This window comes from Balaenoptera borealis, assembly GCF_965194805.1.
Source record: "Balaenoptera borealis genome assembly, chromosome: 1".
Lineage (NCBI taxonomy): Eukaryota > Metazoa > Chordata > Mammalia > Artiodactyla > Balaenopteridae > Balaenoptera > Balaenoptera borealis.
In genome coordinates, this window is record NC_138860.1 from 54,869,141 (window position 1) to 54,884,714 (window position 15,574).

At 37.0% G+C, this 15,574-nt stretch overlaps 1 protein-coding gene across 4 annotated transcripts in view; it reads left to right on the forward strand.

Moving 5' to 3' along the window:
* The window catches only part of COP1 (COP1 E3 ubiquitin ligase), a 268,642-nt gene that overhangs the window by 44,421 nt on the left and 208,647 nt on the right, over nt 1-15,574 (forward strand). For 3 of the 4 annotated variants that reach the window (XM_082385646.1, XM_082385645.1, XM_082385643.1), the window contains exons 4-5: nt 1,754-1,830; nt 2,508-2,627. In XM_082385646.1, coding sequence (XP_082241772.1) covers nt 1,754-1,830; nt 2,508-2,627 — 197 coding nt within the window. The remainder of the gene's footprint in view (nt 1-1,753; nt 1,831-2,507; nt 2,628-15,574) is intronic. The other variant, XM_082385644.1, reaches the window with a different exon arrangement.

The following is a 15,574-nucleotide window of genomic DNA, read 5'->3' on the forward strand; positions in this document are numbered from 1 at the left end:
TTCAGAATCAGGCTCTGATCTGTCTACAGTTCCAGCCTTAGTTCTTAGCCCCCGTTAATCGTTGACAAAATCACTCTGACCCTGTGTTTCAGCTATATTGATTTTAAATCATCTTATCTCCTGCTGTTTTATGACTTTACCCCCTCCACACACACACCCTTTTTTTGGCGGCGGAATCTTAGTTCCCCGACTAGGGATTGAACCCAGGCCCATGGCAGTGAAAGCGCTGAGTCTTAACCATTGGGCCGCCAGGGAATTCCCCCTACACACCCTTAATGTGAGTTCTTTTCCACTTCTCTTCCTGTTCAGTAAGTCCCTGTGTGCCTGTTATGGCCCAGTTCTAATGTCACCTTCTGTGTGAAGCCTGCTTGTTAATATTTTAATTGATCCTTGTCCTTTGTTCTTTTTAAATCTATTTCAATGATAGTACTGATTATCATATTATAACTGCTGCATCACATATATTTGTCTTCCTACTCTGAGTTGCTTGAGTCTTGGATTAAGTCTTAGTTAGGTTGAGTCTTACTTATCTTTAAAGCTTGGCTCCTAGTGTGGCCCTGGAACCTCTCTGATTTGTTTGAAAATATTTGTAGTAGATTGTGGTATAGTGGGAAGTATTAGATAGTTGGGTTTGTTTCCCAGCTCTGTCTTGTATTGTATGTCACCATGAGTAACTTCCTTATGCTCTTTCTAATATTTCCTCATCTCTAAAATGTGAGGAATAACCCACAGGATAATGTCTATAAATTAAAGGCTAATAAGGTGACAAGCTTAGTGCTAGTTGTCCTTTTCTTTATCAGTTTTTTTTTTTATCAGTTGGGTGTTAAAAACAAAAGAATCCAATTAAAAGTGGCTTGAACATTAAGGAAAATGTATTGATTTATACAGAAAGAATTTTTAGAATTAGTTAAGTTGGTATCTTAGTGATATTATCAAGTTCTTTCCATCTTTCTGACCTTCCGTCTCCAGCAGATGTGTTGATCCTTTGGCTAGCTCCCCTCAAGATTGCAAGATGGCTTTAAGCAGTTCCAGATATCATCCCTTAATGAAGGGAGAAAAATAACTTGTTTTTCTTCTATCCTTCTCTTCTGAAAGACAGCATACCTTTCGTTGGTCAAAACTAGGTCACATAGTTTACCCTCCATCAATTGCTGGCAAGAGTATATGACTAGATTGGCTTAGGTTAGTCAAGATTCATACCATTGGGGCCAGTGAGGGATCTAGCCTCTCTGAAAGTATGTGACAGTTGGCATTCTGACATTTGGAAAAAAATCATATTCTTATTTTTAAAAAAGGTTAGAATGGTTTATGGATAAGTAACTGACAGTGTTTGCCATGATATTTATAGAAAAGTCATAAACAAAAAGAACAACAAATAAAAATCTTTAGTGCCTACCTCATAGAATTGGCCAGTTACCCTGTAGAGCATGGGAGTCTCATACGGTGAAGACTTGTCTTTCTCCAAGTGCTGATAGTGTCATCATCGAGACACGTAAGAGAAAGTACATATTCTGAAGAATTCTCCTCTTGTAGTAATGGTAGTGGTAATAATAGTAGTAGTTGTAATAGTAGTAGCTGCGGCAAAACTGTTTCTAATTTGAAATAAAATAAAAACTTAGCATTTTCTGCTTAGCATTATTTAAGGTTTGGGACTTTTTAAAGTTAAATAGAATCCATCTAAATAGAACAATTGGACGATACATTTAATAAAAATATAGATTATGTGTGCTTTTTGTTTTGTTTCTGTTTTCAGTGAATGAGCTCATTCTCAAACAGAAGCAAAGATTTGAGGAAAAGAGGTTCAAATTGGACCACTCAGTGAGTAGCACCGTATGTTTCAACTCTTATTACTATTTTTAATTATTACTGTTTTTAATAAATCTCAATTTGTTGTTTTTATGGTTTAATATTAATTAGGTATTATTGATTTTTCTTAAAGGAGATTTAAGATTCTATTCAATAAAGAACTTCCTTACTTGCATTGTCTAAAATTTACTCTTATCTTTTGAAAGGTCTGGTGGGATTACATTGAGTCAGAGTTTGCTTGTAATACATGACATTTGAAGAATTATATGGCAGGGTGAAACTATGGGTGGTAATTTGAAAAAAAAGACTCTCAGTTTAAGAGGATTAGCCCAAATTATTGAAGCAAATGAGCTTATTAAATTAATTCCTTACCAAATACAAAGTTGAAAATATGGTTAGACAAGTAATTAAAATCCAGGCACTTATTTTGAAGAGAATTATACCTTTAGAGATGCTGACTTAACATGTCTTAAATATGCCTTTCATATCCATTGTTTAAATTTATTTAAGGGAGAAATAGTGATTAAATTATAATTAGAAGGCATTGGGGACACACTAGCTGGGAAGGAATAGGTTGGAATGTTATAGTTTATTTTTGATATGTTATCTAATAAACATATAAGGAAGTAGCAAACATTTATTTTTGACTCTCTAAAACAATTGTCTTAGGAAGTCGTGTTTCTTCTTTTCTTTGTTTTTAGAATGGCCACAGGTGGCAAATATTTCAGGATTTGTTGGGAACTGACCAAGATAATCTTGATTTGGCCAATGTCAACCTCATGTTGGAGTTACTAGTGCAGAAGAAGAAACAACTGGAAGCAGTAAGTGGCCCCTGAACTTTAAAAAATTTTGTTTTAAATGGTGCTCTTTCAGTTGCATTGAAAAAGATCTAGAAATGTTTAAAAATAATAGGGTAGTGTTACTCAGTCCATCCAGTTTTATTCAACAAGAAACATCTGCAAGCTACTACTTCTAACAGGTTCCCCTTTTTCAATTCAAAGAAAGAACAAATTCCTTATAATACAACTTACTTGCAATGGCCAGTTTATATTAACAAAAGCTGAATGTTAAGATCATGAGAAAGTACAGTTTCATTTTAATAGGGAACAATTATATTGGTTATTTTTTCTTCTAGTGAATCTTCCCCTCTTCACATATGGGATTTGGAGGAGAAAACAGTGATTATTTCTATCTACATAAAATCCTTCCAGCAGGTGTCGATTGGCAGTAGCAGCAGTGTGTGGCTTAACTAAGGGCATTTAGAAAGATGGGAACTGGAACGAAATTATATCCTGTTTCATGTAATGGAATCTAAATAAATGAAAAATTGCATTTATTTCTGGTAAATAAATGTAAACAATATAAAATGGGAATTTGCATGTGTTCGTTAGGAATTGAGTATGCTTCATTATAAAGAATATATACCTTAGCACAAGCAAATACCCACCCTGACCTAGCTTAAACAAAAAGGGGATATAAATGGACAGAATAAGGGACTGAGTAGCTCACACACATAAAAAGGAAGAGCTTAACAACCAAATGTCGGGAAGATTGGAACCATCACTTCTCTGGAGACTATATGGAAATGAAATCAGACACTTGAATGTTGTTGGGAGTTTTTCTTTTTTACTTTTCATGACTGTTTCTTTAGGACAGGTCTGATTTTCTTTTCTCAGATTTTTATTACATGGTGGATAATGTGGTCACCTGTACTTCCTCATTTATATTTATATTTTTTGATCAAAGAAGAAAAAGAGCTTTGTAGCTTGATTTTTAAAAATTCTCTGGATAGATTCTGAATAACACAGCTTGGATCTGGATACCACTTAATAGAATGGGAATCTCTTAGTAGGAGAAAGGAGTAGGTGAGGCTGAGCTGACCAAAATGAGTCTCCCATGCTGTGTCTTTTTTGTGGTGGGAATTTCTCCTGTGTTTTTGGAGGGGGGCGTGGGGGGGACTTTATCTTTCATTTATTTTTTTCTTTCAGTTTTGTTGAGATGTAATTGATGTATAGCACTGTGTAAGTTTAAGGTATACAGCATAATGACTTGATGCATATATTGTAAAAGATTACCACAGTAAATTTAGTTAACATATATTGTCTCATATAGATACAAGAAAAAAGAGGAAGAAAAAGTTTTTTTCCTTGTGATGAGAACTTTTAGGATTTACTCTCTTAGCAACTTTCAAATATACCTTCCAGTAGTGTTAACTATAGTCATCATGTTGTATGTCATATCCTCAGTACTTATTTATCTTAAAACTGGAAGTTTGTGCTTTTTAACCTTCATTCAATTCCCCCATCACCTGCTCCTAGTAACCACAAATCTGATCTTTTTCTGTGAGCTTGGTGTTTTTAGTTTTTATGTTTTCTTCTTTTAAGATTCCACATGTAAGTGAGATCATACAGTGTTTGTCTCTCTTTCTGACTTATTTCATTTATACTGCTCATAAAGTCCATCCATGTTGTCGCAAGTGGCAGGATTTCCTTCTTTTTTATGGCTGTATAGTATTCCATTGTATATATACCACATCTTTATCCAATCATGCATTGATGGACACTTAGTTTATTAGCATATCTTGGCAATTGTAAATAATGCTGCATGAACATGAGGGTGCAGATATTTCTATGACATAGCAATTTAATTTCCTTTGGATATATACCCAGAAATGGGATTGTTGGATCATATGGTAGTTTTATTTTTAATTTTTTTAGGAACCTCCATACTATTTTCCATAGTGGCTATACCGACTTACATTCCCACCAGCAGTGCACAAGGGTTTCCTTTTCTCCACATCCTCACCAGCATTTGTTCTTTCTTGTCTTTTTATGGTGGCCATTGTGACCTGTGTGAGGTGATGTCTCCTTATGGTTTTGATTTGTATTTCCCTAATGATTTGTGAGGTTGAACACCTTTTCATGTACCTGTTGATAATTTGAATATCTTATTTGGAAAATCCTTTGCCCATTTTTAAATTGGATTATTTGGGGGTTTTTTTGCTATTGAATTATATGAATTCTATATATACAGTATTTTGGATATTAACCTCTTATCAGATATATGATCTGCAAATATTTTCTCCCACTCCATTGGTCGCATTTTCATTTTGTTAATCATTTCTTTGGTTGTGCAGAAGCTTGTAAGTTTGATATAGTCATACTTGTTTATTTTTGATTTTTTTGCTTTTGCTTTAGGTGTCATATCCCAAAAATTGTTGCCAAGACTCTCCTATGATTTTAAACATAGTTTTCTATTAGCATCTACTGTGTGCAAGATGTTGTGTTAAGGGTAGTGGAAAAGATGGGATTCTGCTATGTGTGTGTGTGTGTTGGGGGGGATAGGGTGGAGTAGCTGAGGAGATAAACTAAAGTAAATATTTTCACATAGTGATAAGTGATATAAAAATACTTCTCTATGATAGACTGAACAAACACATGTAGTTATCTTACTCCCTTAGTGCTATTAAAATGACAGTAGAGAGGAGCTTCAAGATGGTGGAAGAGTAAGATGTGGAGATCACCTTCCTCCCCACAAATACATCAGAAATACATCTACATGTGGAACAACTCCTACAGAACACCTACTGAACGCTGGCAGAATACCTCAGACCTCCCAAAAGGCAAAAAACTCCCCACGTACCTGGGTAGGGCAAAAGAAAAAAGAAGAGACAGAGACAAAAGAATAGGGACGGGACCTGCAGCAGTGGGAGGGAGCTGTGAAGGAGGAAAGGTTTCCACATACTAGGAAGCCCCTTCGCGGGCAGAGACTGCGGGTGGTAGAGGAGGGAAGCTTCGAAGCCACAGAGGAGAGCACAGCAACAGGGGTGCGGAGGGCAAATCAGAGAGATTCCTGCACAGAGGATCGGTGCCAACCAGCACTCACCAGCCCGAGAGGCTGGTCTGCTCACCCGCCAGGACGGGTGGGAGTTGGGAGCTGAGGCTCCGGCTTCAGTCGGATCCAAGGGAGAGGACTGGTGTTGGCTGCGTGAACACAGCCTGAAGGGGGCTAGTGTGCCACAGCTAGCCGGGAGGGAGTCCGGGAAAAGGTCTGGAACTGCCTAAGAGGCAAGAGACTTTTTCTTGCCTTTTGGTTTCCTGGTACGCGAGGAGAAGGGATTAATAGCGCCACTTAAACGAGCTCCAGAGACATGTGCGAGCTGCGGCTATCAGTGCGGACACCAGAGAAGGGCATGAGATGTTAAGGCTGCTGATGCAGCCCCCAAGAAGCCTGTGTGCAAGCACAGGTCACTATCCACACCTCCCCTCGTGGGGGCCTGTGCAGCCCGCCACTGCCAGGCTCCCGTGATCCAGGGACAACTTCCCTGGGAGAACACACGGTGCGCCTCACGCTGGTGCAACATCATGCTGGCCTCTGCCGCCGCAGGCTCGCCCCGCATTCCATACCCCTCTCTCCCCCTGGCCTGAGTGAGCCAGAGCCCCCGAATCAGCTGCTCCTTTAACCCCGTCCTGTCTGAGCGGGGAACAGACACTCTCAGGTGACCTACACACAGAGGCGGGGCCAAATCCAAAGCTGAACCCCAGGTGCTGTGCAAACAAAGAAGAGAAAGGGAAATTTTTCCCAGCAGCCTCAGGAGCAGAGGATTAAATCTCCACAATCAACTTGATGTACCCTGCATTTGTGGAATACCTGAATAGACAACGAATCATTCCAAACTGAGGAGGTGGACTTTGGGAGCAACTATATATATATATATATTTTTGTGAGTGTGTATGTGTATGCTTCTGTGTGTGATTTTGTCTGTATAGCTTTGCTTTTACCATTTGTCCTAAGGTTCTGTCTGTCCGTTTTTTTTTTTTTAAGTATAGTTTTTAGCACTTGTTATCATTGGTGGATTCGTTTTTTGGTTTGGTTGCTCTCTTCCTTCTTTCTTTCTTTTTTTTATTACTTGTTAAATTTTTTTTGATAATTATTTTTTATTTTAAGAACTATTTTATCTTATTTTATTTCATTTTATTTTATTTTATTTTATTTCATTTCATCAACTTTCTTTCTTTTTTTCTCCCTTTTAATCTGAGCCGTGTGGGTGACAGGATCTTGGTGCTCCAGCCAGGTGTCAGGGCTGTGCCTCTGAGGTGGGAGAGCCAAGTTTAAGACATTGGTCCACCAGAGACCTCCCAGCTCCATGTAATATCAAACAGCAAAAATCTCCCAGAGATCTCAATCTCAACGTCAAGACCCAGCTCCACTCAACAACCAGCAAGATACAGTGCTGCACACCCTATGCCAAACAACTAGCAAGACAGGAACACAGCCACACCCATTAGCAGAGAGGCTGCCTAAAATTATAATAAGGTCACAGACACCCCAAAACACACCATCGGACGCGGACCTGCCCACCAGAAAGACAAGATCCAGCCTCATCCTCCAGAACACAGGCACTAGTCCCCTCCACCAGGAAGCCTACACAACCCACTGAACCAACCTTAGCCACTGGCGGCAGACACCAAAAACAATGGGAACTATGAACCTGCAGCCTGTGAAAAGGAGACCACAAACACAGTAAGTTAAGCAAAATGAGAAGACAGAAATACACAGCAGATGAAGGAGCAAGGAAAAAACCCATGAGACCTAACAAATGAAGAGGAAATAAGCAGTCTACCTGAAAAATAATTCAGAATAATGGTAGAAAAGATGATCCAAAATCTTGGAAATAGAATGGAGGAAATACAAGAAACGTTTAACAAGGACCTAGAAGAACTAAAGAGCAAACAAACAATGGTGAACAACACAATGAATGAAATTAAAAATTCTCTAGAAGGAATCACTAGCAGAATAACTGAGGAAGAAGAACGGATAAGTGACCTTGAAGATAAAATAGTGGAAGTAACTACTGCTGAGCAGAATAAAGAAAAAAGAATAAAAAGAATTGAGGACAGTCTCAGAGACCTCTGGGATAACATTAAATGCACCAACAATTGAATTATAGGGGTCCCAGGAGAAGAAGAGAAAAAGAAAGGGACTGAGAAAATATTTGTAGAGATTAGAATTGAAAACTTCCCTAATATGGGAAAGGAAATAGTTAATCAAGTCAAGGAAGCACAGAGAGTCCCATACAGGATAAATCCAAGGAGAAACACGCCAAGGCACATATTAATCAAACTATCAAAAATTAAATACAAAGAAAAAATATTAAAAGCAGCAAGGGAAAAACCACAAATAATATACAAGGGAATCCTCATAAGGTTAACAGCTGATGTTTCAGCAGACACTCTGCAAGCCAGAAGGGAGTGGCAGGACATATCTAAAGTGATGAAATGGAAAAACCTACAACCAAGATTACTCTACCCAGCAAGGATCTCATTCATTTGACGGAAAAATTAAAACCTTTACAGACAAGGAAAAGCTAAGAAACTTCAGTACCACCAAACCAGCTCTACAACAAATGCTAAAGGAACTTCTCTAGGCAGGAAACACAAGGGAAGGAAAAGACCTACAATAACAAACCCAAAACAATTAAGAAAATGTAATAGGAACATACATATTAATAATTACCTTAAATGTAAATGGATTAAATGCTCTAACCAAAAGACATAGACTGGCTGAATGGATACAAAAAGAAGACCTATATATATGCTGTCTACAAGAGACCAACTTCAGACCGAGGGACACATACAGACTGAAAGTGAGGGGATGGATAAAGATATTCCATGTAAACACAAATCAAAAGAAAGCTGGAGTAGCAAATCTCATATCATACAAAATAGACTTTAAAACAAAGAGTATTCCAACAGGTAAAGAAGGACACTACATAATGATCAAGGGATCAATCCAAGAAGATAGAACAACTGTAAATATTTATGCACCCAACATAGGAGCACCTCAATACATAAGGCAAATGCTAACAGCCATAAAAGGGGAAATCAACAGTAACACAATCATAGTAGGGGACTTTAACACCCCACTTTCACCAATGGACAGATGATCCGAAATGAAAGTAAACAAGGAAACACAAGCTTTAAATGATACATTAAACAAGATGGACTTAATTGAAATTTATAGGACATTCCATCCAAAAACAACAGAATACACTTTCTTCTCAAGTGCTCATGGAACATTCTCCAGGATAGATCATATCTTTGGTCACAAATCAAGCCTTGGTAAATGTAAGAAAACTGAAGTCGTATCCAGTATCTTTTCTGACCACAAGGCTATGAGACTAGATATCAATTACAGGAAAAAAATCTGTAAAAAGTGAAAACACATGGAGGCTAAACAATCCACTACTTAATAACCAAGAGATCACTGAATAAATCAAAGAGGAAATCCAAAAATACCTAGAAACAAATGACAATGAAACCACGACGACCCAAAACCTACAGGAGGCAGCAAAAGCAGTTCTAAGAGGGAAGTTTATAGCAATACAATCCTACCTTAAGAAAAAAGAAACATCTCAAATAAACAACCTAACCTTATAGCTAAAGAAATTAGAGAAAGAACAGAAAAGCCCCAAAGTTAGCAGAAGAAAAAATCATAAAGATCAGATCAGAAAAAAATGAAAAAGAAATGAAAAAAACGATAGCAAAGATCAATAAAACTAAAAGCTGGTTCTTTGAGAATATAAACAAAGTTGATAAACCATTAGCCAAACTCATCAAGAAAAAAAGGGAGAAGACTCACATCAGTAGAATTAGAAATGAAAACGAGGAAGTAACAACTGACACTGCGGAAATACAAAGGATCATGAGAGATTACTACAAGCAACTATATGCCAATAAAATGGACATCCTGGAAGAAATGGACAAATTCTTAGAAATGCACAACCTTCCGAGACTGAACCAGGAAGAAATAGAAAATATGAACAAACCAATCATAAGCACTGAAATTGAAACTGTGATTAAAAATCTTTCTACAAACAAAAGCCCAGGACCAGATGGCTTCACAGGTGAATTCTATCAAACATTTAGAGAAGAGCTAACACCTATCCTTCTCAAATTCTTCCAAAATATAGCAGAGGGAGAAACACTCTCAAACTCATTCTACGAGGCCACCATCGCCCTGATACCAAAACCACACAAAGATGTCACAAAGAAAGAAAAGTACAGGCCAATATCACTGTTGAAAATAGATGCAGAAATCCTCAACAAAATACTAGCAAACAGAATCCTACAGCACATTAAAAGGATCATACATCATGATCAAGTGGGGTTTATCCCAGGAATGCAAGGATTCTTCATTATACAGAAATCAATCAATGTGATACACCATATTAACAAATTGAAGGAGAAAAAATATATGAGCATCTCAATAGATGCAGAGAAAGGTTTTGACAAAATTCAACACCCATTTATGACAAAAACCCTCTGGAAAGTGGGCATAGAGGGGACTTACCTCAACATAATGAAGGCCATATATGACAATCCCACAGCCAACATCGTCCTCAATGGTGAAAAACTGAAACCACTTCCACTAAGATCAGGAACAAGACAAGGTTGACCACTCTCAGCACTATTATTTAACATAGTTTTGGAAGTCTTAGCCACAGCAATCAGGGAAGAAAAAGAAAGAAAAGGAATCCAAATCAGAAAAGAAGAAGTAAAGCTGTCACTGTTTGCAGATGACATGACACTATACATAGAGAATCCTAAAGATGCTACCAGAAAACTACTGGAGCTAGTGAATGAATTTGGTAAAGTAACGGGATACAAAATTAATGCACAGAAATCTCTTGCATTCCTATACACTAATGATGAAAAATCTGAAAGTGAAATTAAGAAAATACTCCCATTTACCATTGCAACAAAAAGAATAAAATACCTGGGAATAAACCTACCTAAGGAGACAAAAGACCTGTATGCAGAAAATTATAAGACACTGATGAAAGAAATTAAAGATGATACAAATAGGTGGAGAGGTATACTGTGTTCTTGGATTGGAAGAATCAACATTGTGAAAATGACTATACTACCTAAAGCAATCTACAGGTTCAGTGCAATCCCTATCAAATTACCACTGGCATTTTTCACAGAACTAGGACAAAAAATTTCACAATTTGTATGGAAACACAAAAGACCCCGAATAGCCAAAGCAATCTTGAGAAAGAAAAACGGAGTTGGAGGAATCAGGCTCCCAGACTTCAGACTATACTACAAAGCTACAGTAATCAAGACAGTATGGTACTGGAACAGTAACTGAAATATAGATCAATGGAACAGGATAAAGAGCCCAGAGATATACCCATGCACATATGGTCACCTTATCTTTGATAAAGGAGGCACGAATATACAATGGATAAAAGACAGCCTCTTCGATAAGTGGTGCTGGGAAAACTGGACAGCTATATGTAAAAGAATGAAATTAGAACACTGCCTAACACCGTACACAAAAATAAACTCAAAATGGATTAAAGACCTAAATGTAAGGCCAGAGAGACACTATCAAACTCTCAGAGGAAAACATAAGCAGAACACTCTATGACATAAATCACAGCAAGATCCTTTTTGACCCACCTCCTAAAGAAATGAAAATAAAAACAAAAATAAACAAACGGGATCTAATGAAACGTAAAAGCTTTTGCACAGCAAAGGAAACCATAAACAAGATGAAAAGACAACCTTCAGAATTGGAGAATATATTTGTAAATGAAGCAGCTGACAAAGGATTAATCTCCAAAATTTACAAGCAGCTTATGCAGCTCAATATCAAAAAAACAACCCAGTCCAAAAATGGAATGGGCAGAAGATGTAAATAGACATTTCTCCAAAGAAGATATACAGATTGCCAACAAACACATGAAAGAATGGTCAACATCATTAATCATTAGAGAAATGCAAATCAAAACTACAATGAGATATCATCTCACACTGGTCAGAATGGCCATCATCAAAAAAATGTACAAACAACAAATGCTGGAGAGGGTGTGGAGAAAAGGGAACCCTTTTGCACTGTTGGTGGGAATGTAAATTGATACAGCCAGTATGGGGAACAGTATGGAGGTTCCTTAAAAAACTAAAAATAGAACTACCATACGACCCAGGAGTCCCACTTCTGGGCATATACCCTGAGAAAACCATAATTCAAAAAAGAGTCATGTACCACAATGTTCATTGCAGCTCTATTTACAATAGCCAGGATATGGAAGCAACCTAAGTGTCCATCGACAGATGAATGGATGAAGAAGATGTGGCACATATATACAATGGAATATTACTCAGCCATGAAAAGAAATGAAATTGAGTTGTTTGTAGTGAGGTGGATGGACCTGGAGTCTGTCATACAGAGTGAAGTAAGTCAGAAAGAGAAAATCTAATACCGTATGCTAACACATATATATGGAATCTAAAAAAAAAAAAAAAAAAAAAATGCTCATGAAGAACCTAGGGGCAAGATGGGAATAAAGATGCAGACCTACTAGAGAATGGACTTGAGGACACGGGGAGGGGGAAGGGTAAGCTTGGACAAAGTGAGAGAGTGGCATGGACATATATACACTACCAAATGTAAAACCGATAGCTAGTCGGAAATAGCAGCCTAGCACACGAGATCAGCTTGGTGACTTGTGACCATCTAGAGGGGTGGGATAGGGAAGCTGGGAGGGAGGGAGATGCAAGAGGGAAGAGATATCATGATATATGTATATGTATAACTGATTCACTTTGTTATAAAGCAGAAACTAACACACCATTGTAAAGCAGTTATACTCCAATAAAGATGTTAAAAATAAAATAAAATGACAGTAAAGGGCCTTTTAAAAGGCAAAAGAATGGGAGACGAGACAATGGCAGCAATGGATGAAAAGTAATAGATTAGGAGATCTGAGAAAGCTGAGCCAGCAGTGGGGAAGAGCTAGGGATGAACCCTATTTATATTGTGGAACAAAGGCCTTGGAATTGGGAGCATGAGATAGCTCACACAGTAAAGGCTGAAAACAGGATGATTTGTTGAGAATCTGATTAAGAAGCAGTTGGATTCTCTTATCCCTTCCTGTACAACTCATAGCAAATGATTCTCCCTTTTGCACCTTAAGAGAACACTAGAATTTTTTTTCCGTGGTGGTGGTAAAAGAGAGACTTTCTGGACTATTGCACCACAGGCTCACTTAAGGGTGTGTATGGGCTATTTACTGAAGATAGATAAGTTTACATACTGAATATGAGAGCTGTTAACCTTATTCCCCGTTTGACGTGTCAACATTAATCTTTGCATGCTTTTTGTCTCTGTCTTAGAATTGAAGAAGTACAGGTATCTTAGTTTTAGAACTCAGGTCTTTTCTGTTATTTTTTGATGAGGGAGCCAGTTCAGAAGCAAACTTCCTGTCATAGGTATTATAACATTTTTCATTATTGTTTTCCTGTTTTACTTTGCATTATTATTTAACTTGATGAATATTTCTAACATACAGAAAAGTACAGAAAATAATGAGACTCTTGACTTACCTTCTTTCAGTTTTTATAAATAGTAACACTTTACCATATTTGTCTTAGGTCTGCCTTTTGAGAATTAAATACTTTTTTATTCTTAAAACCCTCTCATCTCATTCCATTCTCCCAGAGTAACCACCATATGAAGTTGGCAAGGATCCTTCTCAAGCGTGTATAAGCTTTTATTAAACATATACTTGTATCTACAACCGTACATAAAGTATTGTTTGTATGATTTAGAAGTTTATATAAAGAGTTTCAAACTGTAGTTATCTTTTTGACCTATGCGTTTCTGTTTACTTTTTGAGGTTCCTGCTGATAAATATAGATCTAGATTAATTATTTTCACTTCTCTATAGTAATCCATTGCATGAACATTTCTATTCCCCTGTTGATGGGCATTTAAGTTGTTCTGAATTCATAATTATGAGTGTCAGTACTGCATTTAGTATCGTTATTCATGTCTCCTTGTGCTCATATATATATACTTAGTGATTTAAGGAGTGGAATTGCTTTTCATAGGGTTTGAATGCCCATTTTAACCATATTAAATATTGCCATATTGCTCTTCTGTGGGTTTGTACCATATCAACCCTTGGTATTTTTTTTTTAGTTTCTGCCAGTCTGATAGTTGTCAGATGCTTGTGTTTGTGTGCGTGTATGTGTGTGTTTTGTTTTGTCATTTTGTATTTTTTGTATTTCTGTGATTACTAGCAAAGAGAATTTCTTCATTTGTTTGTCTATCTTGGTTTCTTATTTGATGAATTGCCTATTCATAGCCTATACCCATTTTCCTAATAGATTGTTTCTTTTTTCTTATTGATTTGTTAGAAGTGTGTTTGTGTGTGTGTGTGTGTGTCTGTATTTTGGATATTGCTACTTTGCCAAATGCTATTTTGGTAATTGAATTCTAGTTGAATTGTATTGTGGTCAGACTGATTTATATGATTTTAGATTGAGTATTTTTCATGATTTCATTTTATTTGTCTCGTTGGCTTGTCAGATAGAACATTTTGTTCGGTTTCTTAGTGGTTGCTTTTGGGATTTTAATATAATTGCTATTACATTGTACTTTTGAGTAATATTACCTTACTTCATCAGTATTATAAGAACCTTACAACAATATACTTCCATTTCTTCTATCTCAACCTTTGTACTATTTTTTGTCAAATGTTTTACTTCTTTATGTTATAACCCCCCCCACATAAATCATTATTAATTTTGGTTTAAACAATAAATTATGTTTTATGGAGATTTTTTAAAAGTTCTATATATACATATATTTATCATTTCTGGTGTACTTCATTGTCTTGTTTTCCGGTCACTCTTTCATTCATTCTTTCATGTGTGTGTTTTTTAAAAATAAATTTATTTATTTACTAATCTACTATTTATTTATTTTGGGCTGTGTTGGGTCTTCGTTGTTGTGCGCGGGCTTTCTCTAGTTGAACGTGGGCTCCTCTTCTTTGTGGCGCGTGGGCTCCTCGTTGCAATGGCTTCTCTTGTTGTCAAGTATGGGCTGTAGGCATGCAGGCTTCAGTAGTTGTGGCGCATGGGCTTAGTTGCTCTGCGGCATGTGGGATCTTCCTGGACCAGGGATCGAACCCGTGTCCCCTGCATTGGCAGGCGGATTCTTAACCACTCTGCCACCAGGGAAGTCCCCATTCATTCTTTTGAATTCCATCTGTATTTTTCCTTCTGCCTGAAGGACAGCTTTTATCATTTCTTTAGTGTAGATCTGCTGGTGATGAATCTTTCACCTTCTATATCTGACAAAGTCTTTATTTACCCTTTATGCCTGAAAGGCAGTTCCAAATGAGTATAGAATTCTAGATTTACTTTTTCTCTTTCAGTATTTTAAAGATGTTGCTCCATTGTCCATTGTCTTGCATTGTTTCAGATGAGAAGTCTTTATCCTCAGAATGAAATGTATTTCTCTCAGTTTAAAATGTTCTTTTTGTGGTTTGAAGTATTTTGACTTTGATATACCTTGGTATAGATTCCCCCCCCCCCCCCCGCCATGTTTCTTGTTCGTGGGGTTCTTTGAGATTCTTGGATTGGTGGGATTATAGTTTCCATAATATTTGGAAAATTTTTGGTCATTATTTCTTCAAATATTTTTTTGTCACCTTTTCCACTTTGGGAACTCCAATTACACATCTGTTAGGTTGGTTGAAGTTATACCACAGCTCATGCATAAACAGCTGTTCTTATTTATGTTTTATCTTTTTCCCCTGTCTAGTTCATTTTGGATAGTTTCTATTGATGTTGTCAAGTTCACTACTTTTTTCTATAATCTTTTGTCTCTCCTTAACTTGGAGAACACATATAGGTAGTTATAGTAACTTTTTTATGGCTGTATTTGCTTATTTTATTATTTGTGTGAT